Source organism: Strix uralensis, chromosome 3 (genome assembly GCF_047716275.1).
Source record: "Strix uralensis isolate ZFMK-TIS-50842 chromosome 3, bStrUra1, whole genome shotgun sequence".
Taxonomy (NCBI): domain Eukaryota; kingdom Metazoa; phylum Chordata; class Aves; order Strigiformes; family Strigidae; genus Strix; species Strix uralensis.
Window position 1 is genome coordinate 5,882,978 of NC_133974.1, and position 27,263 is coordinate 5,910,240.

The 27,263-nt window shown below is 41.7% G+C and overlaps 1 protein-coding gene across 1 annotated transcript in view; it reads left to right on the top strand.

Moving 5' to 3' along the window:
* Positions 1-15,120, top strand: part of CDC5L (cell division cycle 5 like) — a 36,756-nt gene extending 21,636 nt beyond the window's left edge. The window contains exons 15-16 of the mRNA XM_074861378.1: positions 12,650-12,862; positions 14,603-15,120. Coding sequence (XP_074717479.1) covers positions 12,650-12,862; positions 14,603-14,707 — 318 coding nt within the window. The 3' untranslated portion in view covers positions 14,708-15,120. The remainder of the gene's footprint in view (positions 1-12,649; positions 12,863-14,602) is intronic.
* Positions 15,121-27,263: the final 12,143 nt, after the last annotated feature.

Consider the following 27,263-nt stretch of genomic DNA (forward strand, 5'->3'; position numbering starts at 1 on the left):
GCCGAGCGGTTTAGCGTTAATGCCAGAGCACTTGTCGTGCCGCTGCTCACCCGGCAGAGAGCACCATTGCCCTGCCCAACACTGCCCGCTCTCACACGCTCTGCTCTACTCTTTTATTTTCACAAAAACAGTCTGAGCACAGCAGCAGCCAGCTTGCGTGGTGAGCAGGGGCTGAGCTGGCCTTATGCCAGCAATCTGAGGGCTGTACCTAATTTGTGTACAAATGCTTTTGAAATTTAAATATCTTACGCCCAAAACTGCATTAGAAGTGCATTATTAAAGTTGCAAAGTCAAACAGTCAAAGTTGGGGAATACACAAACAGCTTTACTCTGGCAGCCTTAATTTGCCTATGCATATGCGTTATGAGACAGTCTTTAATTTCATGATTACCGCCTAGTTTTTCCACAGACTCATTTACTGCACAGGGTGGATGGTACTTGCTTAATGAGTAGCTATTGAATATTTTGTTTTCTCTTTATTGTTCAGTGTGTGGCCCTGTGCCTTTGCACTGCACACTTATTTCTGCAGTCTAAATTAGTTACTTCTGTGTGGGCTTTCCTGTGCTGTTGATTTCTGCTCATCTCCCAATATTTGAATGAGTCAAATGCTTGTCAAGGATATTGAAGCAAAGAAAGTAAGGTCAAGTCATTAGTTTGTCAAACCTTTGTTGCATTTGTTCGTTCTGTAAGTGCTTATTGCTCTGTAGTCACAAGACAGACACCCAGGAAGTAAAATACAAATCAGGGGTCTTGCCAAGAAAAAAAATTGAGTTTCATTTGCTACCAAAGTTGCATGGGACTCCATGGAAGACAGCTGAACAAGCCAGCTAGTTGTGTCTATGATAAGCTGCTGTAATCATGAGACTCCATGTCTCACTAACATAGCTACATCTCTTCAGATGAGCTGGGAGCTTGGAGTGCTGCTCGAAAAGACTTAATTGCTTGGTGCACTCACCCTAAAGTGAGAGAGCTTGTGTATGTGTTCAAAATCCCCCACACCCCAGTGCAGTCAGGCACCCAGGGCCAGCAGAGCTTGCAGGTACAGTGAGAGTCCTGCACTACCTCTCACAACTCACTGTTTGTTGAGTGCAGGTGGAATCTTTGCACAGTCAAATTGGAGCTGAAAATCGCTCCCAAGTGTGTGCAAAATGCAGTTTAGTGCAGCTCTGTTGCCTGACCTTATTTAAAAGGCCCTTCCTAAAAGCAAGATATACAGTTTTCTAAGAACAGGTCACCAGCTGAATCGTTTTTTAAATAATAAATAAAAAGCATAGCAGTTTAATGAACAAACGAATATACAATGGAAAAAGCACAGCAGTTAATTTTTTTCCTAACCCATTCTCAGCAATGGCAAAACCCACCTTCATTTTAACGTTTTTCCAAGAAAAATTGTCTGAAAGCAGTATCAGTTGAAGTAGATTTTTTAATGGAAAGTATCAGACAACCCTAATGAAAAGCAGGGATATTAGCTCAGCTTTCAATACCCCAAGATACTTTCTTGTACTCTTAACTTCCTTTGAGAAAAGAGTAGAAACTAAAATAGAGTTTGCTAGCAACAGAAACTGATGTCAGTGAGCTTTTGGGGCTGGTTCTTCCCTTTTGTATTGCACTAAGATCATTAAGGGAAAAAAAATCAGTTTAGTGATATTTGCTGGAGACAGCTGCACATCGGGTAGTCACTGTCTAATGCTACCATATGGGACTGCTAACACCCTGCAGATCCTGTGCGAAAAAGCCAGCTATTTCTAGGGCTGTCTTCATTGCTCCGAGATTACTGGGTGGATTGATGGCGTGGACAAACAGTCGTCTTTCTCTAATTGGCCTGTTTTCACTGCTGGAGTGATTTAGTGGTGGCAGCCTTGTATATGTTGACATGACATTTATCTTCCTGAAATTGATGGTGATATCACAAACAGATTTGTGCTGTTATTGATGAACTTGAAGAGGCAAAGTAGAGCAGTTGTGGAGAGCTTCTGTTTGGCTAGATATCCTGTCCAGGCATCATCAGCAGTAATGCACAACTCAGCAATAGTTTCAGTATTAGAATGTACTGCTATGTATTAGTAATACTTTTCACTTCTACTTTATTTTGAGGGTTTGGGACTCTTTGAATGTGTTACTTAGCGTGACTTAAGAATGTTACAGGATTACTGTGTGAACTTTTTTACATTAGGGATGGAGAGTTTCAGGACCATGCAAGTGAATCCCTGTGACCTCATGACGTGTCTGTGGTACAGCTTAGATTTGCTTGAATCCTGGTGGAATTTTCTGATCTTTCCAGTAGCTTCTAGAAGTCTTAGCATATTTGTTCAAGGCTAGGCTACACCGCAGAGCTAGTCGTTTCAGAAATGGGGGTTTTCTGATGCTCACAGTTGCATTTAGTAACTGCTTCGGTTCTCTGCAATACCTTGTATTCCCTTCTTTTCCAAGCAATATATTTGTAAAGAAAAGCATTCCTACCTAAGGTGTATGTTAAGCTATGAACCTTATCAGATGAAATGAGATAGTAGAGGCATCTATTTAACAAGCTAGTTGCTTCCCTTCGTAATTCATAACGTATAAACTTCCTGCCAGCATTACTTTTCCTTTGAAGACAATTCATAATGTTGGCTTGCAGCATACAAATATTTTTATCAAAACTGTGGTAGTTAACATCATTTCAGTTGATTGCTAAATTATAAACACTATTGAAAGTCTGCAGGGGAGGAGGCTCTAGTTACACAAAGTACAAAGCAAAGTAAATTACCTGTTCTTTGCAATATCCAAGATACACCAAGATGGTAATTTACCAGACCAAAGTGCCCATTTTTGCTTTTCCTTGCAGCCCGAGTCCTCTGAATTAACTTACACTGAAAACCAGTTGCTTAGCTGGAGTTTTATGGGTTACATAGTACACTCTGCTGCAAGGTGTATCACTTACTAGTTTATTGGAGATTTTATTTATTTTCTCTCTAGCTTACATGCTTCTAAAGCTTGAATTACTTTTGAATTTTCAGGTGTGCTGTTACTGAGAAAACACCTGGAGAAAATAAGAGAGAGTAAGAAACTAGGAATAGAGAAATTACTCATAAAACTAAAATATGGTGGGATCCCTGAGTAGTCTGCTTTTATGGTCACATGTATTCATTTGTACTACTGTGTTGCCTTTGGAGAATAAACTTTTTTTACTAATATGTCTGTTGGGAATGTAGTTGGCACCAAAGGATCACATCTGAGGGTTATCAGTGGTCTTGACTGTCAGGCTGTTCAGGATCTGATAGAGCTGACTGTTTATGCAAGTCGACTGTTGCAGTGTTTGATCTCTGCATAATGTACAGTTGATCATCAGAGTACACGTGTGAGCATAGCAGTTTTGGAGGGTATATACTTCTCCTGGATGACACAGATATATGGCAGATCCCTTAGGAATTGTCTTTACCTGTGTGTGAAAATATTTTTACTGTTTACCAGAATGGTTACCATGCAGTTTGTGCTATGGCTAGGATGCTCGTAACGTTTTAGCTTGTGCCAAAAAGGTTCAGTGCTACTTATTTTTCCCCAGCTGCCCCTTGCTATTACCTCTAACCTTGTTCCAGTGCTCCTGTAACTTTGTGGTAATCTGGATCAGTTCACTGGATTGGCAGAAAATTAATTATTTTTAGATTAAGCAGCAAATCCCTTTCCACAGTAGCCGGATATTAGATCAGCTTAGCTATAACACATCACGTCTTTGCTTGCAGAATTTTGGAATATTTGTGAGATCCACAATGAAGGTAAGCCATAGCCTATAATGAGGAAAGCAATAAATAAAAAAGTTTTTGTATTGTTAAGGATAACTTATGTCTAGAATAAGAAAAAATTTGCCAGGGAAAATAAATGGATTTAGCCAGAAATCTTGCATTTTCTTTCTAGTGCAGGTGAATATTCGTGGCCTGTTTTTAAGCCAGTCCCATGAGTTCAGATTTGACGCATCTTATTTTAGCCTCCTAACTAAAACAAAGCTGCAATTGCCTTAGGCTCCCTTCGTTTTTGGTAGAGACAAGACACTTCCTGAGAGCAGGGTGGCCCATTTAAGAGTTGAAGTTCCCTTTCAAGTTTCTGATTTTTCTCTTTTTATTACAGAGGCACCTAGAGCATCTCGGTGAAACAAAACTAGGTCTTAATGTCTCCCTTGGTTCCTCTGTCACTGGAAAAAGGAGTAATGTCTACCTTACGGAGATCTGTAGTTTTGTTTGCGAAGTGCTAGTAGACCTATGACTGAAAATCATTATCTGAAACTGCTAAATCTTTAAGTGTACTTGTGCTGCCTAGAAAGTAGTTGTCTTTTCCATTTACAGCTTGTTGAGTTGAGCTGGAGCTTTGTATCTTTGCATATTAGAAGTCTGGGGGGAAAAAAAAAAATTGTTCAGTGTCCTTTAGGTGAATTAACTCATTACATTCTTGGTTTTCTCCACAAATTATATTTGCAGATAACAGCCACCACGCCACACCCCACGCCCACCCCCCCCTGCCCCAAAGCCTTCATCACCATGAGCAGGAAGGAGGAAAGTGGGTTTAGTTTTATTTATTCAAATGTAACTAGTCAACTCTTAAAGCAGTGACGTTTCCCAGACTGCCAGTTGAACAGTTTTGGGAAACAGAACTATACTTTTGCTGTTAAACAGTTATTTTCAGAGGAAAATGCTATTAGTTGGTTTTATACCAGTTCTCTTACTATTGCCTTACTTTGGGACCTTTGGAAGGAAGCAGATGAACGTCAGTAAGAAGTTTTTTCATGTTTTTATTTCTGTGATCTTGCCTATGAGTCTCAAATTGGACTGTCGTGCTAGTCTTTCTTCTAATGTCATAATTTTGGGGGGGTTGGATAACTCTCTTTGTATAGAAAAAAGTCTTTTTCTCCATGTCCTCAGTCCAGGATGTGCCAAAACACTGGAAATGAACAATGAAAAAGTTCTTTTTAAAAATAAGCTTAGACTGCATAGCAGTTACTTTCTGTTTGGCCAATTGCTCATAGTATGGTGGGAAGTTTTTTCCCTTCATGTCTAAAACCATTGATTTCCTTTGTGGTGGTTGGTGAAATCAGGTTTCACATTTGGAAATGTAGTTCATAATGGGAATTTACGTGCTTAGAAACAAAGTTCAGCATTGACAAAGCTCTTCATTGCAAAAGACCTTTGCACACCTTCACTATTGAAAATTGTGTCAGGGCAGAGAAAAGTATAAATTGATACTGTGTTTTCCTTGAAGCCACCTCATCTGGAGGCCTGTTGCTCTTTAAAGCTTGTCCTAATGCGAAGCAGTGTCAGAAACTGCTGACATGTTGGACCAGTGTGAGTTGCTGCTTACAGAGTGACTTGCTTCATTTATACTTGTGTGATAGTAGGTACTGGAATAGAGTTCTAGTGACTGCTGCAAGCTCATTGTGGGGCTTCTGCTGTGTATTGAGAGGGACCCAGGCTGTTCACTAACTTGTTTATTGTGTGAGCTTCCGCAAGATTGTTAGCCTCTTCTCTGAGAGAGACCAGTCAAAGAACTCTGGGTTTGCAGTGGTAGTTTTTGAAGGTAATTACACTGTGCTCTCTGCCATATTATCTTATCAGACACAGCAGTAACCCATGTTTGCTTACAGTTAATCAAAGCTGTTAGCCTGAGGTAGTTGTTACTGTCTGTGATCTTACTGTAATATTTTTTTATTCCAGGGAGAAGAAGAGATTTTTCAGACAAGCTTAGTAAAAATAAATTATTTGTTTTTCTTAAACTGTGCTCTTCTAGATGTGTTTCTACTGTGATTGTGATATATGGGTATCACTGATAATACTGCTAGTCTTAAAAGCAATTCCCAAGTAAAAATATTCAAAGTGTGCTTTAATGTTCCATCAGCAGTGACTGCTAATTTACCCAGTAACACTCTGGATTATTCTAGATCTAGATAGGTGGATGATGTAAACTTCTGTGGAAACACTTGCTCTTGGTGTACCCTGTGCTGCCTTTACTCAGCAGTCCTACCAACTCACGTTATGATGTTTGAAGGCAAGTTGTCATAATTTCTGAAACATAGTTCACATGGAGATTGCTCTTGGGTTATTAGTTTTGACTGTGAGTAGAGAGAATGGAATAGCCTTCTGCAGGTATCAGTAGGTTGTAATGATACATGATCTACATAGCAAAGTACAGTATAGGAGTTTATGTTGAGGCTTCCCTATTAAATTGAGGAAAGGCAGACTTATATTCCCATGCAAACTTCGAGCAGTTGGTCTAGTTTCAGTTGTGAAGTTGCGGTTGCATGCCAGCAGTGCCTTAATTTGAGGATCACCCGTGACTGAATCTTTCCGTGGAAAACTTTGTGTGATTTCAGTCAATTAGAATTAAATCTTACTTTGTGATTTCTTGAAAGTTACTCTCTGTCCCTTTTTGACTGCTATGATACTGATCACACCTTTTCTTAATGATCCTCGTACCCCCTTGTACGTTAAGTAAGCATCATCTTCAGTGTTGCAGCAGAGTACTGAAATTGTGTCAAGCCATGGAGTGGTTTCAGTTGATTAGCTGACGTAATGCTGGTGTTGATGTCAGTTTGATAGATTGAGCCCATATTGTTCTGCACTGGGAATGCAATTTTTTTCCGATAGTTTCCAGCAGAGCTGACTGTTATCTTTTACTAACTCAGAGGTAAGAGGCAGGCTCTACAGAGAGTTTTGCCTGGTCAAACAGTAGACAAATGAAACTGCGTTTCAGGTCAAAAAATGGAGAATTCTGTCCAAGAGCGTGGAAGTGGAAAAATATTTTTAAGTAGAACAATTCATGAATTTTTGTTTAAAAATGTGCTATTGTAGAGTGTACCATCAAGCTTGTCAAGGCAGATGACCTAAACATGCACAGAGGGTGTTCTAGTGTCATCGGTCATTGTTGTCCCTGCAGTGGTTTGAAATGCTGGTGAAACCTGTTTGGTGTAACCTGGCGTTGAGTAGAAGGCTCTTGGTGTGCAGTGTCTCCTTGTAGTTACTCTGTCTGACTGAGCCAATATGAGGCAAGTTCATAAACCCTACTATTTAAATTAAAGTAATAAAGCTCCTGCCATCAGAAACTGAGTAGGGGAGCGCCACTTGTGGGTCTGAGGTGAGGAAGGAAGTTATAGTAACGTTTGGAGTAGTCCTATATAGGTTCCAAGAGTAACCTATTCAGCCCGCATAACTGAAGCTGGCAGAAGTTTTCTCTGCACAAGCTAAGCAGCTTTATGATAATTTGTTGATTCTTCAAGGCCATGGAACAAGTTGGTTTACTTTTGACTATGGCTCTGGTAAGAACATGCAGCAGTTTTTCTTCCATGTTTTTTACCCATCAGGCATGATTAAGAAGATCAATTAGAAGACAAGAGAGCTTAATGCTCTTTAGGGATTACCAGAAGCTCCGTGTCTGATGGAAGGAAAACAAAACAGTCAGTACAGGGAAAAACAGCCCTTTGAACTGAATAGGGGTGTCCTCAGTAGACTTAGTGAGATGAGTAATTGTGAAAATGCAGTATTGAAGGCACTTGAGCTCTTCCTTTCTCAGGGTCAGTTTTTCTTAAATCTTTCCCAGTGGATGATTTGTTCTCATAAGCAGTCTTTCCCTGTTCTTTGTTGTCCTTAGTTAAACCTTGCAACTAACCTCCTATCTAAAATTTCCTTGCCAAATTTAAATCCCTCTTCCTTTCTCTGTGGACATAAGAACAGACTAATTTTTCACAATGATCTTTGGGATATTTAAAACATGATGTTGTGTCTTTCTTCATTTTCTTTATTTTTTTTAGGTGGAGAAAAACCTAACAAAATAACCCCCTGTTTTTTCAGTCAGTCTCCCTTTTCTAGATCATGTTTTATAAACCTCTGGTTATGTCTGTTGCTCTGTTTTGGTTTCTCTTCTTTGGTTCTCTAGTGTAGTACTGAAAACTGAACACAGCTCTATAAGGCATGAGGGAAGACTTTTACATAAGAGTTTTGGGATGGGATAAGGCTCTCGCACTTGCCCTAACATCATATATCATTTTACCCCATGTCTGTACATGCTGTTCTCGTTTTGCTGTAACTGGTACAAAAGTCAGCAGAACCAAAGCCGGCCAAGGAGCAGTACAAAATAAATAACTAAGTGGAGAAATCTTTCAAATGTCTTTACATTTTCTGCTAGGTTCAGAGGGGAAATGGTTGTCAGATTTTACTGAAATCTATTTCTTAGCTTTAAGCAAATAATGTAGACTACTGTTTAAACACACCTCTTCATAACTGCTTGGAATTTTTAGCTTGGTATCTGAGCCTTAAAATTTTACGAAGCTTGAACTAAAATTATATGCAGTTGTTGGCATTAATGCAGCAGTCAGCAATTTTTAATAAATAGTATTTGTTACAAAAGCTGAGACCTCTTTTTGACCTTTTCATAGTAGGTCCTAAAATCTTGTAGTTGGGAGGGAGGAGGAAAGGTGGTGAGTGTTCACATTTCTCTCTATAAGCAGAGAAGGAAGAAAGGGCTGTTATTTCTGGGTTTAGATACTTGGGAGGCTTTTTTCTTTTTTTTTCCCCTCTTTTCTTATTTTTCTTTTTACGGTAGTGAGGCCTATGATAATCCAAGATAGACAAGGAACTGAGTAGAAGAGCAAGGGCTGAATAGCAGTATACAACCTAAGGAGCTCTAGTAGTTAAAAGTAAGAATCTATATCCAGAACAACTCGGAAATATTAAGTCCAGTTCTCATTGTTTGACAATTTCAAGAGTGCTTAAATAATCAAGGTCTGATACTGTAGTAAGCATTAGATTTCAACTGGCTTTGGTTTTTCTTGGAGAAAAAAACCTGCTTATGTAAAACAGTACATACTTACGGTGGGATTGATCCACCTGACCTTAGGTGGAGCAAGCAGTCTGTGCTCCCGTCTTAATCAGTGAAGAGCACTTCAATGGTGTGCTTAGTCTCGTCCTGAGGCCTGGATCAGATGAGCCATGCCCTGGAGTTGCCAGCTTCTCTCCTGATTATGGAAGGACCTTGGGTGACAAGCTCAGATGTTGGTGTCTAAAGCCAAGCAAAGTGAATCCCAGCTGAAGTGTGTAAAATTGTGAGACCAACCCAGTGCTGCCACAGCTACTGGTGATACTTGGAGCATGCAGATAATTCAGGACCTCTGACCACAATGCCCTGATCCAGTCTCTTTTCTGTATGGTGGAGATAGCGCTTATCACTGTATTTCATGTCTTCAGGTACTCAGTGTTTAACATTTTATTAGAAAATTAGCTTGTTGACAGGTCTTCACTTGGGACAGCAGAGGAGTGAAGCTTTTCTAAATGGTCTTTTTTAACCTGTTCTAGAAAAGTGACGTTCTGATTGAAGTTTCATTTCACACCAAGCATACTTTGCGTTGTCTGAAATGCTGTGGAACAACATGAGACAGTTGATCTTTGTTGCATTAGACCTCTGTTACAAACAAAATTCTGTTTGCCTGTGCATCCATCTATTCCATGATCTCTAAATGTCAGTGGCTCTCAACACACGTTTTTCATCCAAGAAACAGTAATTGGAAAATAGTTCATTTACCGCACAGCTGTATTTGTTGTTGCAGTAATAGCATATTATTTACCAGTGAAGACATTTAAAGCTTTCATACTTTTCCATCAGAGAGTATCCTCACAAATCCCTAATCTATTTATTTAATTTTCTCTAGATTTATATAAATATTGAAAAAGAGGCGCCTTTCTGTATGCTTAAAGCACCTTGGGCATAGCTTAAGTCTACATTGCAAACAGAATCTGAAAAGCCTAGCAGTCTGCATCTCTCTCCCCAGGAGCAAACTAGACAGCTCAGAAAGTCAAATTTCTCTTTCACTCACCCATTAACAGTTTGCTCCCTTGACCATTCACTTTGTTTATCTCTGCACCACCTACTAAAACTGTTTGAAATGAGTGAATAAATTGTTAAGGACTAGGACGTTTTACAGAAACATGCAGCTGTGTAATAGAGTGCACTTCATTGAAGTTGGACAGTTGAAAGGTTGATGAAATGCACTTTGCCATAGCTCGGTGTATAAGGCTGCGATGGCTGCGCTAGTCCTGGTGGCTGGGGTTCTCTGGCTGACCGTAGTTACCACTGTAAAGGACAGAGCAGAAAGTAGTTCCTTCCCAGTGGAGTTTGGTTTCATTGGTAAAAGATGATATCTTGGGTAATTGTAGGGTTCAGTGCAGTGAAAAGCTTCTGCTTTTTGGTTATCACTGGTAATTCCTTTGTGTGTAGGAACGTTCACCAGCAAAACTTTGATTTTTAAAGAAACAAGGCAAGGATAGTAGATTTAGCCACTGGTTCCAAGTTAGGCTTTTATATTTTAACACTTGAGAAACTTACACATTTTTCTTCATCTCCTGCACTAATATATATCTAACTGTGGCAAAAAACAGAATCTGAGAAGCCTGATTCTTTTTTTTATTGTTTGGCATCTTTCACACAATGCTTTCTGAAAAAAAGGGTGTTTTTTTAAAGGAGGTAACATTAAAAAACCCCACCAGCAACCTGTTGTCTGTACATAGAGATGTGAAATGCTACACCTCTCCACAGTTTTGCTCAGTGGTGTAGTCTGTTGTTATTTATTGGTTTGTAATTCAGTGTTAAAGATTTCTTTGATGCCATCTATCAGGCTTTAAAAGTGCAGGCGGCTATTTCATGTTTTTACTGCTCGATTAATTTTGCCCCACTGAATACATGTATAAAGATACACAAAGGCTTCTGTTACCTTTGCTATTTATAAATGTTACACAGAACATTTATAACATGTTAACGTGAATATGCTTGTTTATTTGCATTGTACCCCAGTTGGCAGAATTTTGTGATTTGTATCACTTGTCTGTTTATGGATTATGTCTGGATTATGGTTTATGACTTGGACAACTTTGAGGAAACTAAGACTTCGGAATCCCAGGCACACCAGGTAGCGCATACTGGAATGATGCAGGAAGGGGAGCTTCATGTCTAACATGCCAGTTTCTTTGTGGTTTTGATACCACATTTTCATCTCATCACTGTCATATCTGTTGTGTACTCTACTGGATTGTAAATTGTGGGGGTTTGCTTCTGGCTTTTGCCACTGACCTTAGGCAGCTGATTCATTGTGGTATATCAGTATTTGTCTGTTGGCTAAAGATCATCTTACCTTCTTGCTGTGAGATCCATGAGGGAAAAGCCCTGTGCAAAAGCAGTGTTACTGGAGAGGTCACTGGGGAGCTCCAGGTTTTTAGTATGGGGCGGGAGGGAATAATCACAGAATCATTCAGGTTGGAAAAGACCCTTGGGATCATCGAATCCAACCATCAGCCCGACTCTACAAAGTTCTCCCCTACACCACATCCCCCAACAGCTCATCCAAACGGCCCTTAAACACACCCAGGGATGGGGACTCCACCCCCTCCCTGGGCAGCCTATTCCACTCTCTGACCACTCTTTCTGTGAAAAATATTTTCTTAATGTCCAGTCTGAACCTCCCCTGTTGCAGTTTAAAGCCATTGAAAGCATTCAGTAAACTGAATGGGAGATCTTACAGATAGGTAAGGGTACTTTAAGACAAAACCAATTTCACTTATTGGCAGTCTCATACTTACATGCTTACATCACTAAGATGCATCATCATAGAGTGGTTTAGGTTGGAAGGGACCTTTAAAGATCACCTAGTCCAATCCCCGCCCCCCGCCATGGGCCCCTGTCCAGCACTCAGCTACTGAGACATTTGAACCCAGGTGATCTTTCTGAGATACTTTATGACAATGCCAGGAATGAAGGGTCACCACCTGCTGAGTTCATGGCACCTGGGTTCTTCTTGGGATGGTGACCATGTGGGGTTTTTTTTTTGTTTTGAGGGTTTTTTTTTTAATTTGCCCTTCATACCTATTAGAAGCAGACAGTAGTTGGTGTCTCCATCCTGTCCCACCTGAGTTACCAGGATTTTGTCTTAGTCCTTTTTCTCCTGATGTGGCTGTCCTGAGAAAGTGCATGCAGATAGGTGGTAGGATTTAGTTACTAATCTAATAGTCCTTCTGCTGTTCCTTGCAGTGCTTCCATGCCCCAACATTGCCATTCATTGGCCACTCAGACCTGTCTAAATGTTTTCATTACGGTTCTCTGCAACAAGAGACAGATTTGGAGCTGCCTTATCATCCCCGATTGCCTTTTTACTTTATGGAATATGATTTAGATTAATCCTGTTGGGATACGCAGAAGGATTGAAAGATGTGGCTGGTTTTTGCAGACTAAGGGTATAATTTTGAAAGGCAGAAACCTAATATCTTTCAGTTTTTCTTTACAAAGGCAAAGAAGATCTCCTGTGTAAGTGGGATGTGGCATAGCAAGCTATCATGTGACTTGGCTGCTTACTTAGTTCATCAACTGCAACAACTCCTGGCTATAGAGCCATACTCGTATAGTGTGTCATCACCCCTGTTTTGGCTAGTCCAGGGGACTTCACCCCTGGAATAACGTGTTTACATTGTAAAGGTTTCAATCCAGAAATCTGGGTTGTTGTAAAATGTGCAGTTAATTTGTTAATAGAAATCAAAGAACTCAATCAACTTGATACAGTTCCACAGATAATATTTTTACTTTTTTTTTTTTTTTTTTCTCCTGACTTTTGAGTTCTGGATAAATAAAGCAATTCTTGGGTTCTTTCTGACAGATAAACAGAGGTCACATGACAACTGAAGCAAAGAGGGCTGCCAAGATGGAGAAGAAGCTGAAGATCTTGCTTGGTGGTTATCAGTCTCGAGCAATGGGCCTCATCAAACAGTTGAATGATTTGTGGGACCAGATCGAACAGGCACATCTGGAGCTACGTACTTTTGAGGAACTGAAGAAACATGAAGATGCAGCAATCCCTCGGAGACTGGAGGTGAGATTCTTAAGCGTAATACCTTAGGTCAAATACAGGCACTTTGTCGAAAAGATGTTCTTACAGTGCATGGGCTCTGAGGTTCACAGCCTCAGTTTTTATTTTAAAGTATACTTTTGGCTGTTACCAGACTCCTCTGCCATTCCCTTCAATATCAAAGATTCTGTGATACATATATTAGAAGCTGGGACTAATCTACTAGTGTGTTCTTTAACTTTTTTTTTATTTTATTTGCTTGTGTGGTTTATTTTATTAATCTTCTGCAATGCATATCGGCAGAAGTTCCATATATATCTTAATTTGGCTTGTTTTGGTTTTAATTACTGTTAGAACTTAGGGTAGATCTGAAACTTGTGTAAAACCTCCCATTTCCTTAAAAGTCAGTGGACCAAATGCCAGTATATACCACAGGAGAGTCTCCTTTCTTTTCACAGTTGATTGTATTACTTCCTGAAGCTAATGTTGTTGTCAGACTTGCAGATGGCTGGACTTTTAGAAAGCCAGTACTGAAATGGGGTTATTGTGCTGATTTAAACATGGTTCTCAGTTTCAGAAGCTGAACAGTTCTGTAATTATAGTTTTGAGCCATCCTCAGAGCTCAGGCCATTTGCCTGCAGTCCTGTTGCTGGCTAACAACGTGTGTGTGTGTGTGTGTGTGTGTGTGTGTGTGTGTGTGGCCTGGACCACTGCTCCTGAATAACACCACCTGCCCTCCTGGCCTCTGACTGGTTAGCATGGCTTTGAGGAGGAAGATCTCTCCTTCTCTTAAGCAGCCTTAACTTCAGCCCAGAACTACCAGAAACAGGTACACGGAGATACCTGAAAACAGTGCCTCAGAGCCACTGTTCTTAGTTTAAGGATCTCCAGGATATTCTTCTCTGCTTTACGCAGCTAAGAAGGCAACCCTCAACCAGGACTCGGTCCTAGGCTTGAGCCAGTGCCAGGCTTGCTTTCCAAGAAATAAGTACTCATCTGAGCACAATTTTTCTTTAATTTTTTTTTTTTTCTTCCAGAAGATAGGGTTCTGTTGGGTCTCAAATCTTCTCAACCACTTGCTGTAAAAAAGATAAAATATATCAGTTCTTAAAACTGATTTTGTGGAGACAGTTCAGAAATGCCGATAGATGTGTTTACAGACTCAGAAGTGATTAATTGATTTAGTGAAGGTTAACTGTAAAAATGTATTAAATAGCTTGATAGCTACTAATAGCACCTGTTTTTTGTAAATGGCACTTTACTCAGGGCTAATCCTCAGAACACATTTACTGTCTCTTATGATGCAAGAGTGAGGGGAGATCAACTGAACTAGCAGCTGGCAGCTTTAGAACAAGTAGTAGTTCTCCTTCACGCACTGTGTAGTCGGTGGAAGAAGGCCTGTGGAAGGCCTTGTTGCAGGAGGCAGGGTTAATCAGGAAGGTTTTGAACAAACTCATGGAGTAAGAATCCATGGTTAACTGTTAAATACAACGCACTGCTTGTGGCAAGTTTCCAGTTTGAAATCTCTCCTTTTGAAGCATTTGATATTAACTGCTGTCAAAAACAGGGTAAGATACCTGACATTTGATTCTACATCAATTGCTCTGTTCTACATTTATATTTAAAATAAGTAATTTTAGCAATGCCTCGTCTTAGTTCTGACCCCTTCCTCTGAAGGAACTAAAATACAACCTTTGGTAAAGATTTTCATGGGTGCGACTATTGGAAAAACTGACTGGTTGCTTAATTATGTTTTCCTTCCAGTGTCTGAAGGAAGATGTGCAGCGACAGCAGGAGAGAGAAAAAGAGCTCCAGCAGAGATTTGCTGACTTCATGTTGGATAAAGAGACTTTTCAAGCAAAGTATTAAAGCACAAAATTCCATTTGTCACTGATGTAACATTTTTAAAGTGTACAGATACTTCTCCAGGAGCTTTTGCCATCAGTTGCAGAAAACAAGTGTAGTCTGCTGTTTGCATCTTGTCAATTTTTGTTCCTTTAATGAACTATTCCAAATGCTCTAGGTATGAATGGCTTTGGCCAGTATTAAAAATTGGATTGAAATGTCCAGAATTTTATTAAAAGGAAAAAATAATCACTCTGGTATGATTTTAGCCATGTCTTCATTTGCTAGGGTTATCACATTATTCCTAGTGTTTTATCAGTCTTAAGAGCTGTAAGATACATGCCTGCAGAATAAAGTCTTTTGAATAAACCTGGAATGTTAAAAAATAATTAAGAAATAAAATACCTGTCTTCTAACTAAAATGGAATCCTCCCCTATCCCAGGCCTCTTTTGTGTTTCTTGTAAATTGTCTGTCTTCCTTTCTCCTGCTGCTGCTTTTATTTTCCAAGACTAATTTGTAGTAGGAAGGAGCCGTGTGGGGTAATTGTGGTCCATGTAATACCATGTTCCCGATTTTTCTCTGTGCGTGTGACTGAACGCTCCCATTTTTATCAAGATGTTCAAATGGTCATACTGGCAGCAAGCATAACTTCAATACCCCGCAACAGGGTAGCTTTAAGTTTTGTAAAAGTACCCAGCGTCGCCTAACGGTTCCCACAGATATCAGCAGAAAATGTACCATTAAATTTTCTAAGTATTAATTTTAAAATCAGCTGTGTGTAGTGCATGTTCCCTCCACCTGGTTGATGAACCTTTTTCTGCTGACTTTTATACAGTGGGTAACATCACAGTTCTGCCTTGGCCCAGACCTTGGGCAAGATGGTTGCGGAGTCTGTGTCCGTCTGTGTTACACATCACAACTCAGTTACTTGTTTTCTTCAGTTTTTAGAATTGTCCTTTTTTCTGTTCTGGCTCTGATCAAGTGGTATCTTCAGAGCACCCCCAGGTCACGGTTTGTGAATTAGTGTAGGCCAGGGACACTGGGAGTGCTTGGTAAGCAGCGGGGTTGCGCCCAGCCCCAGCAGCTTCGTTGTGTGTGTCTGTGCTGTGCTCGTTGGTCTGAGTGCTTGCAGCAGGCCCAACACTGGTTAGTTTACTGCTGCAAGCACAGACACGTCATCTCACAAGATCACGTTGCACGCCATCGTTTGGGGGTTTGTGGAGTACATCCTGAGCACGAAGTACTCTTGAGATCCTCGGTGGTATTTTCTGTTGCTCCTTGAGAGCTGGTTACTTGGCACGCTCTGTTGCCCACAGCAGTTGTGGCACGGGGTGGAAAAAAGCTCCCTATTTACTCCTCTTGTCCTCTCACCACATCTCAACAGGTTTTTCATTTTCTCTCTGCTCTGACTGTTCTCCTGAAGGGCAAAGATGGGATTACGGGAAGAGGCGAATGCATTATTTCCTATTCATTGAGGTACTTTTCTAAATCTCATCCCGAATCTTTCCCTGAGTACTGTTGAGTCAGACCACGAGTTAAATGTTACTGGTTTTTAAATTTTGTCAGCTATTCCCAATGCTTTTAATACATGCGTTTGCCACAGTCAAGCATCTCATTAGAGGATTGCTTTCGTGTTTTTGTTTTTGTGGAGGCGTTCATCACTTTTCAGGGATCCATCTTATCTCCAGCTCTTACCCTTTGGGTCTTCTGAGCAACTGTTTGTGGAAATGCATAGGGGAAAAAGGCAAAACTGTATTGTTAACAGCACAGAAATCGGTAATTAAATACATCCCGTTGCATTCATCATGTAATTTTGCTCGTACATATCTGAATTTAAATGAGGACTTCACTGTTTGCAATTTTACCATGTTACAGAATGTCACTTTATTTAGGCCTTGAGAATATTACTGGGGAATCCTGTCAGGGCTGTGGTTGTGTAGCTGTGTTCAATGGTAATCAGATTTTTTTTAAAGGCAACCTGTCTGATTTCTACTGATCGCTGGTGGGAGTAGGTGCACAGCCAGCCTTGGAATATCTTTCCCTTTACTCACCAGGACATCATTCTTCTGAAGTACTAATGCAATTATAGACTACATACTTCTAGAAATGTGTTAAATATTTAACTAAACCAGAGCACATCTGGAAAGAAGTATTAAGCATCAATCTTGGAGCATATGGCATATTTTAGCTTGACTGGTTATACCCAAAAGGAAAAATCATATAAATGCGTATCATGACAGTTCTTGTGGTTGTGTGGTAGCTAGAGATATTAACAAAAAACCCTTGTAGGTTTACCAATACCACAACTACAATTATTTCTTTTTAGGGCTGCAGCAGAGCCTCTTTGATGTTTCCTGTATTTTTGACAGCTTCAGAGCTAGGCAGGTATTCAAACACTGTCTTAGCAAGTATTTTTAAATGGCAAATTCAGAAGGACTGATAAATCGTAAAAGATTCTTTTCTTTCTTGAAATGCATACAATTAACCATCATTAATTGTAGCAGATAAGCATTTGTCGCATGCAAAGCAGGAGATAGGAGGTGGTTATATTGGAAGGGTACTTGCAGGAGGTTTGTTCAGTGTTTTCTCCAGTTCAGTTTGCACAACATTAAGCGAGTTCACTGTTTTCCCTGTCTTTAGTCAGAGTTTTTGTCCCAAAGTTTCTCCCTATCTCAATAACGAAAGAAAACTAATGAAACAAAGTCTGTTGCCTTACTTAAAGCTCGATTGTACCCTGCTTTGGCTTTTTACCTCCCTGAGCTGCCAAGAAATCCTGCTGGGAGCCAGGGAGAGCCCCTTTTGGTTCAGAAGGTACTCAAGGCCCTGTGGTGCTTCTTGAGCTCAAAAAGCGTGCTGGAGGAGGCTTGATGTCAGGTATTGCTGAGGGATCTAAACAAACTGGGACTGTAGCGACCAGAGGACAGAAAGTGCAAAGGTGATACGAAGCTATAGAGACTCCCACTTCCCCATCTTGACTTTATCCTAGATAGCTACTATTAGAGCTTCGGGCCTTTATTTCAGATACAAAATACTGACAGAGGTGTGACTATGGCACCACTCCTGCCTCCTTTTCCAGAAGTATTTCAGTGCCATGGGACAATAACTTAATCCCCACTGAGGTAGTTAGCCCTAGGTATCATTCATAGCCTCAGTCTCCACTCTAAGGCAGCCAGTCTTAGATCTGCTGAAATCACCCCTATGCTCTGTGCATGTGTCTGTTGGATCCAGAGGGATGTGAATGGAGCAGCAGAGCCTGGCTAGGACATCCCAAGATCAAGGAATTTAGGTGTGGTAGCTTGAACTCGAGTGCTTAGGAAATTTGTTCAACCAAATTTTAATGCTGTTAGATGTCAGTGCTTCCAGCAGCAGGTGGTGATGGAGCTTGGGTTTTCCACATCTTCTTCCTGGGCTTAGGCTCAGTTTATGTCCCTGAACCTTTCTAAAATGCGTTGTAATTGAATACAAATGTCTGATGGACACAAGAGTGACCAGCACATCTTGACACCAAATTTTTATTTTTAACTTCTGAAGCCAGTCACTAATTTGGTCTTTGTTTCCAAGAACAATAGTAAGTATAACCACAAACAGTGCAGACTAATTAACAGTTTACTGCAGTGGGTAAACCATAACCTGAGTGAGTGACAGAGGTGGGATGGGGGTTGTGTTGTGTGTGTTAACAATTATTTTGAGAATTATTTAACATTCTCCCTGAGAAATTCCTTCATTTCCATTTAGCATGCCAGGATATATCTGCAAGTGTTTAAAGAATTTCAGATTATGATTTTCCTCCCTTCCTGGAATCAGACTTGGCATTTACATATTGGATCAATCCCATAGCTGGAGCCTGCTTCAAAGTCTGTGGAGTTGATAAGACTGTCATTTACTTCAGTTGAGTTGGATTCAGGTACCTGGGAAAGCTAATAGGAGGACAGCAGTGTTAAACTGTAACAGCTGAGTGTCTCATCCATACCCGGCAGATAACAAAAATCAAGCATGAGCTAAAATTAAGGGGAGTCTAAGGCACGGGAGGTTCCCTGTGAGAAATCCAACAGAGCTGGAGCCAGCTCTTCAAAACATGGCAAATCTCCAGAGAAATAAGCACTGTTTTAACATTGTAATTAGTCACTCCAGCCGGCAATGGCCAAGATACACTGTAGTTCTCTGGCTGCCTTAAGCAGAGACTCACAGTGCCAACAGAAGGAAAATCTTGTCTTTGCCCATTGCAGCTTGTTCTGCTTTTGCACTCTTGTTTGCTGGTGCAAGCATCGGGGCAGCCGCATTTGGTTTAAAATGTGTTAATCCAGCTTGGTTGTCTAATCCCCTGTTGTCGCAGACATGAGTTGGGCCAACTTTCGAGGTAGGAAGTGTAAGGGAAGGTGGGAGAGGGGCAGAATTACCTCTGTCAGAGGCTGTCCCGCTTCACTGGCTGCTTAAAGTGACTGTGAAATACGGTCTGCAGTGCTCCAAGGCCAGTAGCTAACATGAGGCAACTACCCACAACTAGGCACTCTAACCAACTCAACTGTACCTGAGCCCCTGATGATAAGCGCTGGAGATTCATTGGTTTTTGCAAACATGACCTGCACATAGATTTCTAAATAAAATGCATCAGAAAACACGTCTGAACTTTTTGTTTTGGCTGCAAACTAGCTAGCAGTATCTTAAACTAGTGTGTGAACTTTGGCTTGCCTTCGGTATCCCAGGACAGTGATGTTGCTGGAGAAGATGACATTATTGTGGTCTGGATTTAATCTGCCTCACATTTATCTCAGGAATCCAGCTTGCAGTTATCTTCCATACTGTGGGTTCAAAGCAACACCTGTCTTCCAAGCAGGATTTAAAATTGAAGTATCAAATAGCATTTCCCCCATTTTCTTAGTTGAGTGAAATGCATGTTGAAAAATAGCCAGATAGTCATCTAAAGCAAAGTGTCCTTATAACTGATTCCAGACTTGTACTTTCTGCCTTTCTAGGACTCCAGCTTGTACCTTTGCTTACGAACAACAGCACACCTGGTTCTGCTGGTCTTGAGGACTTGCACTCACGTTAATTCACACAGGAGCAAGATCAGACCCTGATTCAGAAAAGGATTTAACAGGCACGTTTAGCATATATGTAAGTCAGTCTGTTCCCATATCTTCATTAAGTACATACAATTGTCCCACCACTTTAAAAGTTCATCATGTCTCTAAGCACTTTGTTGAATCAGGGCCTTAACAGCTTTGAAGAAAATGAGAGTAGCAGTGGATAAAAAGAGGACCTTCACTTTTTGGTTGCATACAGGCACTGCTGTTAGGTAAGTCTCTCCTGTCTCCTCCAGCTAGCCTATGGCTCATTAATTTTTTGAGGTATTTAAATGAGGTGGCTTTAACCAATTCCTGCTGCCTCAGGCATAACTGTGATCTGCACAGTAGGTGAAGAGGTAAAGAAGTGGGTACAAGCAGTGGTTTACAGCATCACTTCTGGTGCCAATATGATTACTCATAGTGGGTTTGTTTGCCAGTTGTTAGGGGGTGTTTTCTGGGTTTTTTTTATAATTTATTAAGAGATGCCTTAGTGTCAGGGTTAGAACAGTGTCGCTTTCAAGTCAAATTCAAAGGTTTTTCACATATCAGATTAGACAGGGTCTGCCTCATTAGATCACTTTCAGCTTTCCAAGATACAAAAGTGGCTCTGATGTATTTGGATTCCTTAAAGATTCCTCAAAGGAAATGCAAGTACCTCTTTTAAGATCATTTATGTACATCGAAAGCATTTACGAATTGTGACACGAGGAAACACAGACTATTTTATTATTTATTCAGTTCATATATCAGATCTCTTGCCAAGTACATGCTACAGGTAAATGCCTCATAGGATCAGACAAACGTGTGTGTTAGGTTCCCCACTTCTCCTACTCCCTCCCCTCTCCCAAAAAAGAAATGTGGGGTCTATTTTGTATAATTATCGTGCCAGTAGCATTTTAAAGCATGTTATGCAGCTTAGGTGAGATTGTGGCCCCAGTGAAACCAATGGGAGATTTGGCTCAACTTCAATGAAGCTGAGATTTCCTTTCCTCTCCTCTCCTGTCTGTATTTGATGAGTCTTTCTGTCAGGAGAAGAAAGAGATCCTCTGTTGAAAAATAGTCATAGATGCTTAATAAAGCTGAACGAGCCAGCCAGGATTACATTTTTAGCTCTATGGCCAGCAAAATCTATTCCAGAACTAATTCTGATTAAAAGGACTGAATCCACTGGTTGAACCTCAGACACAAAGGCACCCCTGGAGTAATTCAACTGTATGATGCTGGTTTTATTTTTTAAAACTAATTATTGCACTGATCTTTATAATATCTGGCCCTTGTGTAAAGCATTGATTTCAAAGCTGTCTCTCTCTTATCTATTAATGTTCATCAATTATCTTAGGGCGTAGGCAGGTCCATTGCTGTAGCTGGATCTTAAAAAAAAAAAGTGAGTTTACTGGCCACATTAATTAATCTGCATGACAAACCATACAATGACTATAAATAGAAGTTAAATTATTCCATAGATTGTGTCCCCCCACTTTTCTTTCTTAATTCAAACTCAAGCAAATCAATCTCTAGTACAGAACAGGCTTGGCCCTCCTTGGTCTGTGCTCCTACCAAATCACTTTTAAGAGTTTCAGAGGTCTTTCATTAGACCATATAGGTGGAGAATACAGATATTCATGAAGTCCTGAACTCTGAATCTAGAATCTCACCTCCCTTTTCCAGCTGGTTTATTCAAAGATATTCTCCCTTCAAACCATGCTGCTTCTGTACCTTTAGCTCATCCTGGCTACAACAGTGATCCCAAAGATTTTCATTCCCTTTTTTTCTGGTGCTTTAGTTGAAAAGAGACAGTGCTGGTCTTGCTTTAAATTTAGAAGGAAACAAGACAAAACCTAGGAGCAGTATGTTGGTGAAAGAGGAGAGAGTTCTTTAAATACTAATATCCCCCAGCTCTGACATTGGTAGGTCCCATGTGCTTCAGAAATCACTCTGTTGACCTGGAGTGAAGGAGCGCTGAGCACAGAATCTCCCCAGCCATGATCAACCTGCTTATTTTTCATCACTGGTGATGAGCTGAACCTGGTTTAAATACTCTGACTGCATCATCACCTGATGACTTGGGAAATGGGAGAGGTGGGTTTGACAGGTCTCAGCTCTGTGGGCTAAATCCCAAAGGTAATTGCTTTGTGGTGCATCTTCACATGTCTAAACCCAACACTGGGCTTTCTGGTGTTACAGAAACTTGCCTCATTACCATGTAATAGCTCCATGTTTTTTCTTCTGGCCATGTACACCTCTGAGCAGCCTCCTAACAGGACTCACCCATGCACCACTTGCAGCCTTGGCCAAGCTGAGCCCTGCATATCAATTAGTGGAGAAGGGACCCAGGTCACGGGGAGAGCAGAAAAGCCTCACTATCCCTGGCTATGTCAGGGCTGAAGCAGTCCCTTAGGAAGCCAGAGCAAAAATCTTGAAGATGTAACCTGCAGCAGAGCACAAACCCTGCCCTTCTGCAGGCCAGGAAAGGCCCAACCCTCCATCTCTCAGAGCCTCTCTCACTCACCCCCATGGGGTATTTTCACTCCATGTATTAAACAGATGGTCACTGCTTTAGAGGGCCCCAGCCACTTTCTGTCCCCCTGCTAGCAGATGTTTAGTAACACAAGTGTGTCATTTCTGTATGACAAAGTGTCTTTCCAGAGGCATTCTCTACCTCACGAAAGAATTGTACAGAAAAGAAAGGAGGCTCAAGAACTGTATTTTATGTATTTCATGTTTTCTATAGCACATCCTGTGGATTTTATTCTGTCATTCTTAATAATGGCAATGCTACCAAAGTCCAGGAAAAAAAAAAAGGTCCTTGAACCTACTATCAACATAAAATACCCCACTTAATTCTAAATCACATTAAACTGGGGGTGAACTTAGTTGTGGGGGCAAGGATAGAGTAGCGAATCTAATTTCCTAGCAGGTCCTATAATGTATTGTTAGCAGCAAAACTACCCCTCCAGCACTGTATTTAACTTCCTTTTATTGCAAATGCCTTTTGGTTAACAGCAAGGATCTGTTTTAATTTTACAGTTACCCAGTGACCACAGCCCAGTGACCACAGGATGCAGATTGTGCATCACCAGAGAACGCACAAACGTCTGTCTGCCTTCCCTTGTTCCAGCAGTAATGAGTGATCGCAGGAGCACAGCCAAGCCGATGCGGCCACGCAAGGGGCGATTGTGACAGTAATTGAAGAAACTGCCGAATCAGCCAGAAGAACAAGGGTTCACAGCAAAAGCTTGAGCCAAGCAGACACACGTCTTGGAAAAACCAAGCGAAAGATAACCACAAATAATGACAAAGACTTGGCCAGGAGAGGTCAAGAGGTGCCAGTCAGTTGGGAGGCACGTACCTACCTACTAGGAAGTCCTCTTCAGCAGGACAGCGGGTTGCCAACCCTTTGGAGTTATAAGGGACAGATTTTTCTAAAGGACTTCCTTGCCTTTGGATGCAGAGATACTGAGTCCTCCAAAAGTCTTGAAGCATAAGAGTGGATGTAGTCATGGCCACTTACGCTGTGTTGAACTCCAGGCTGGGGACTGGGTTGTACTGTACCTGGCCCTTCTGGGGACACTTTGGCTTGTGCAAGCCATGGTGGTGTTTAGACTATAAAGAAGCCTCCAGCCTAGGCCAGTTCTGAGCATGTTTGTTACAAAGAAATGAGGAGGCCTAAGGACTGCAGAGAGGTTTTAGGGCCAAACTAGCTAAATTCTGGGCAAGTCCTACTTGCAAGTGCTAAGGTCTTTCTGTTGATATCACCCAGTCTACTTAGGCTGTTTCTGGTGCATTCAGCAACATGAATCCAGCACCTCTGTCCCACTGGTTTAAGGAGAAGCAGACACCCAACCTGTTTGGATATTGCTGAGAACAGCCCTTGGCACAAAAGGAAAGTTGCCTTAGGAAACTGGCTGAAATGGTTCCCAGGATTTTTAACCTTTCAGACAAAGAAATTTGATCTGCAGTGGCCTGAATATCCAAGACCGTATGACTAAAGACAGAGAGAGTGCTTTAAGGGGGCTTGAACATCTTCCTTTGGAGTTTGATGGTATTTGACATCCAACCAGAGTGAGTCAGTATCAGGCTGAGAAGGTCACCCAATGGGGAGAAAGCATGTGCCACAGACAGAGCTGCCCACTGCATGGGCACAGCACGTACGTACAAGGTCCTTTTTTGCCAAATTCACTGCAAGAAGGGGAGATTCCCCAAGCAGCCATTAGACCCTTCTTGCATTAATGATGTGGATGACAGCAGATTGCTGCTACTCACCTTGTTGAAATCTTCCTTTAGCTCCTGTAGCCCTGTGCATTGTTTTAGCTTGTCAGAAGCCTCCCGTGCCTATTGCTGGTGGTGTCCAAAGGCAGCCTCCAGACTCAGGTTTGGGTAACTGCTCCTGAAGACAGTCAGCAGTAAGGATCAGCCTTTCCCCACCCATCCCATTGGTTTAAGGAGCAGAAGCCTGAGAACAGCTGCGCAGCGGCTGAGAGCCTGTCACAGCCCACAGCTGGAACCAGTTTTCTTGCAGAGGCTGAGCACAGCTTCCAAGCCCCAGGGTGGAAGGAGGATACTGCAGGGAAGCGGGGCAAAGCAGAGGAAGGGAGTGAGACAAGGAGCTGTAATGAAGTGCACACATGCGTATGTGTGAAGGAATGACCTGACACACAAGACGTGTGCCAGCAAAATTAAAAAAAAAAAAAAGAGAAAAGTGCGTCCTGATGCTTTTCGGCTCATGTCACACGTGCAGGGCTGACCTCAGATGCCTTCTGTCTGGCATCACCGCGCTCTCAGAGACGATGGGACTCAGGTGACGTATTTGGTCTTTGGCCATTTCTGTCTCAAGCTCCTCGGCAGAGAACTTGGCCCAATAAAAACCAAGAGGAGGGACAGCCTCATCTGGAAGACGCTCATCCCCATAGCTCTCTGCTGGGGAGCAATGCCTGGACAAGGAGCTGCCCAATTCTGCACTGTAGCAACAAGGCACTCAGCTCCTCTTCCCCCCTTCAGACCAGGCAGACAGTAACACTGCAAGGAAGAGGCTAGAAGGCTCTTGTCAGGTTTGTCTTTATTATATCCAGTCACTGTTAAATGAAAAATATCTGAGCAGTCCTTGGACCTGGGTGTAGAGTCCAGAGCTGCTCACTGCTTGCTGCCGGCCCCACTGAGGTTACAGGGTCCTCCTTCCAACGCATGGCCACATCTGTGCCAGGAAACTAAACCATGCCTATCCCAGTCCCTAAGGAGGGGCATGACCATGCCCTTATGAAATTCATTCTCCCAGAATGATAACTGTGTTAAAAAATGTCCTTGGCCCCTGCTGACACCTGAGGAACTATTACGAATCAAGGGTGCAAAGGGAGCATCCTACCAGCCGCACAATACAGAGCCCAGATCCAGTGCGCTGGTGACACGTGGCCCTGTGCTGTGTCTGTAACTGCTTAACGGAAAGCAGGCAAGGAAGAGCTGCTCTCTCGCATGGTGATGGGAGCCTTTTTTACGGCTGAGAGTCCTACCCCATGGGTTGTACAGCCGCGTTACACATCCCACTGACATCACTTCCAGCATGTACAGAGCCAAACCCATCCTCCCTGGGCTGGCTCATGCCTTTGTCGTGAGGGAACAGCCATAAACAGTCCTTGGCCATCTCAGCAGGTGCTGGCACAGCCACAGCCTTGTGCTATCAGGCAGGATAGCACGACTAATTCATGATAGACTCATGTCTCTTAAAAGATGTCTTTTACCATGGTGAAACAGCTACAACCGTTGAAGCAAAACACTGTGAATTATTTTTCTAACACGGTTTAAGGTTTTAGATGGTTTCAAGCACGTTTAGCTCACATTTTAAAATGTTCCTTTTTTCCGCCAATGTCATCAGCCTGTGTGCTTAGCACCCTCTTTACCTGAGAGCTAACTGATTTCTTCCCTCCTACACTCAAATCTTCATTTATAAACTATTCCAAGATTTGGAGCTGATTAAGCAGGTTCACTCTCTCCTGCAGGAGGCAGGACAGGAGATGAGGCTTACTTGTGCTCCCAGTGCTGGTTTTTGGTGAGCCCACCATTTTCCAAGGAGCCCCATGAGGCTAAGCTGCAGGATCACCGTTGTGTCCTTCCTTCTTTATCAGCGCATGGAGCCTGTGGCAGGGGAATGCAGACCCATTAGCTGGTATTTCTGTGGTATTTTGGTGGGCACCATCATTGCTGGATTTGAAGCTCTAAGGCTGCATGAAAGATGGTGACAACACTCCCTGGGAGACTACAATGACCTCTTGCCCATGCAAAGATGTTCATTCATAGACACGAAAATGCTTCAGAGGTGAAGTCCACCTCCTTGTCCATGCTAGTAATAATACAAGGTCAGGAAACCTCAGAAACACTAAGGTTATACCAGCAAATGGGCAATAATACTCTTTTTCATGTCTCCTACATGGGAGGACATCCCACTTGGTGGGATGAAACCCAACCTTCCAAAGCTCACTCTAACACTGGAGGTCCTCTGCACATAACGCCTAATCACATGGTCAAGGCCCAGTGACAACATGCTAATAAATGCCAAGCACGTGCTGAAGGACTCTGCTTGAGCAAAACTACGTGTTTTCCCCTAATTTCTGAGTCCTGACATGTTTTATGGTTATGTCTCTGCCCTGCAGCCATATCTACTGATGTACACAAACCCTTCCCAGCCCCATCCAGCAACAGTCCATTTCCACAGCCCACAGCAGGACACCGTCCTCCCAAACCACGTCTGCATGTCATTAAAGACAATGCCAGACACCGACTTCCCTAGCTGTGTAAACACTGCTGAGGTACTAAAGATAGCATCAGATCATTTCTCAAAATCACATCTTTTCTTCTACACTGAGGCTAGAAAATGGCAAACAGGATGCAGGATTTGGCTCCACAATATTCACTGTTGTCATGACTCATGAGTTATTTTTATCTTTTTTGTAACAGAACAAATGGCCGCGGTAATTAATCTCTGTCTGTTTTGACAATGGTCTGGCCAAAACACATCATGTTCTTGCATACAGTCAAAGTAAGGAGAGAAGCACAACAGCATCATGTGTGCGAGTCAGTATTTTAAAGCTTTTTTTATGTTTGCTTTTTTACAAATTTCAAATATGCTTATGTGGTGTATTTAATGTATTAAAGTCAAAAGGAGCAACAAGTGCTGTTACACAGGTTAGCTGCACAGATATAAATCTCTGTTTTGAAGCTCAACCACATGTGAAACAAGAGCTAATCAAATCATGGCAAAGGCAAAATTAATTTGAGTCTTTTCAAGAGGATCCAATGAGGAAGCACCCAATCCCAGTGGAAGATTTAACTCTGCCAAGTTCCTTCCAACTTTATTGGCTAATAAATATTTCTACAGAAAAAAATGTTGCAATCAAACACTCCCCCAACAGTACTTTTGTTTTCTACAGAACTGGTTGAGCAATGAAAAGATTTATTAGCGGAGAATTAGTGGAAAATGAGGAATTTGAGGAGAATCAACCAAAAAGTCAGTGAGCGGGATTTC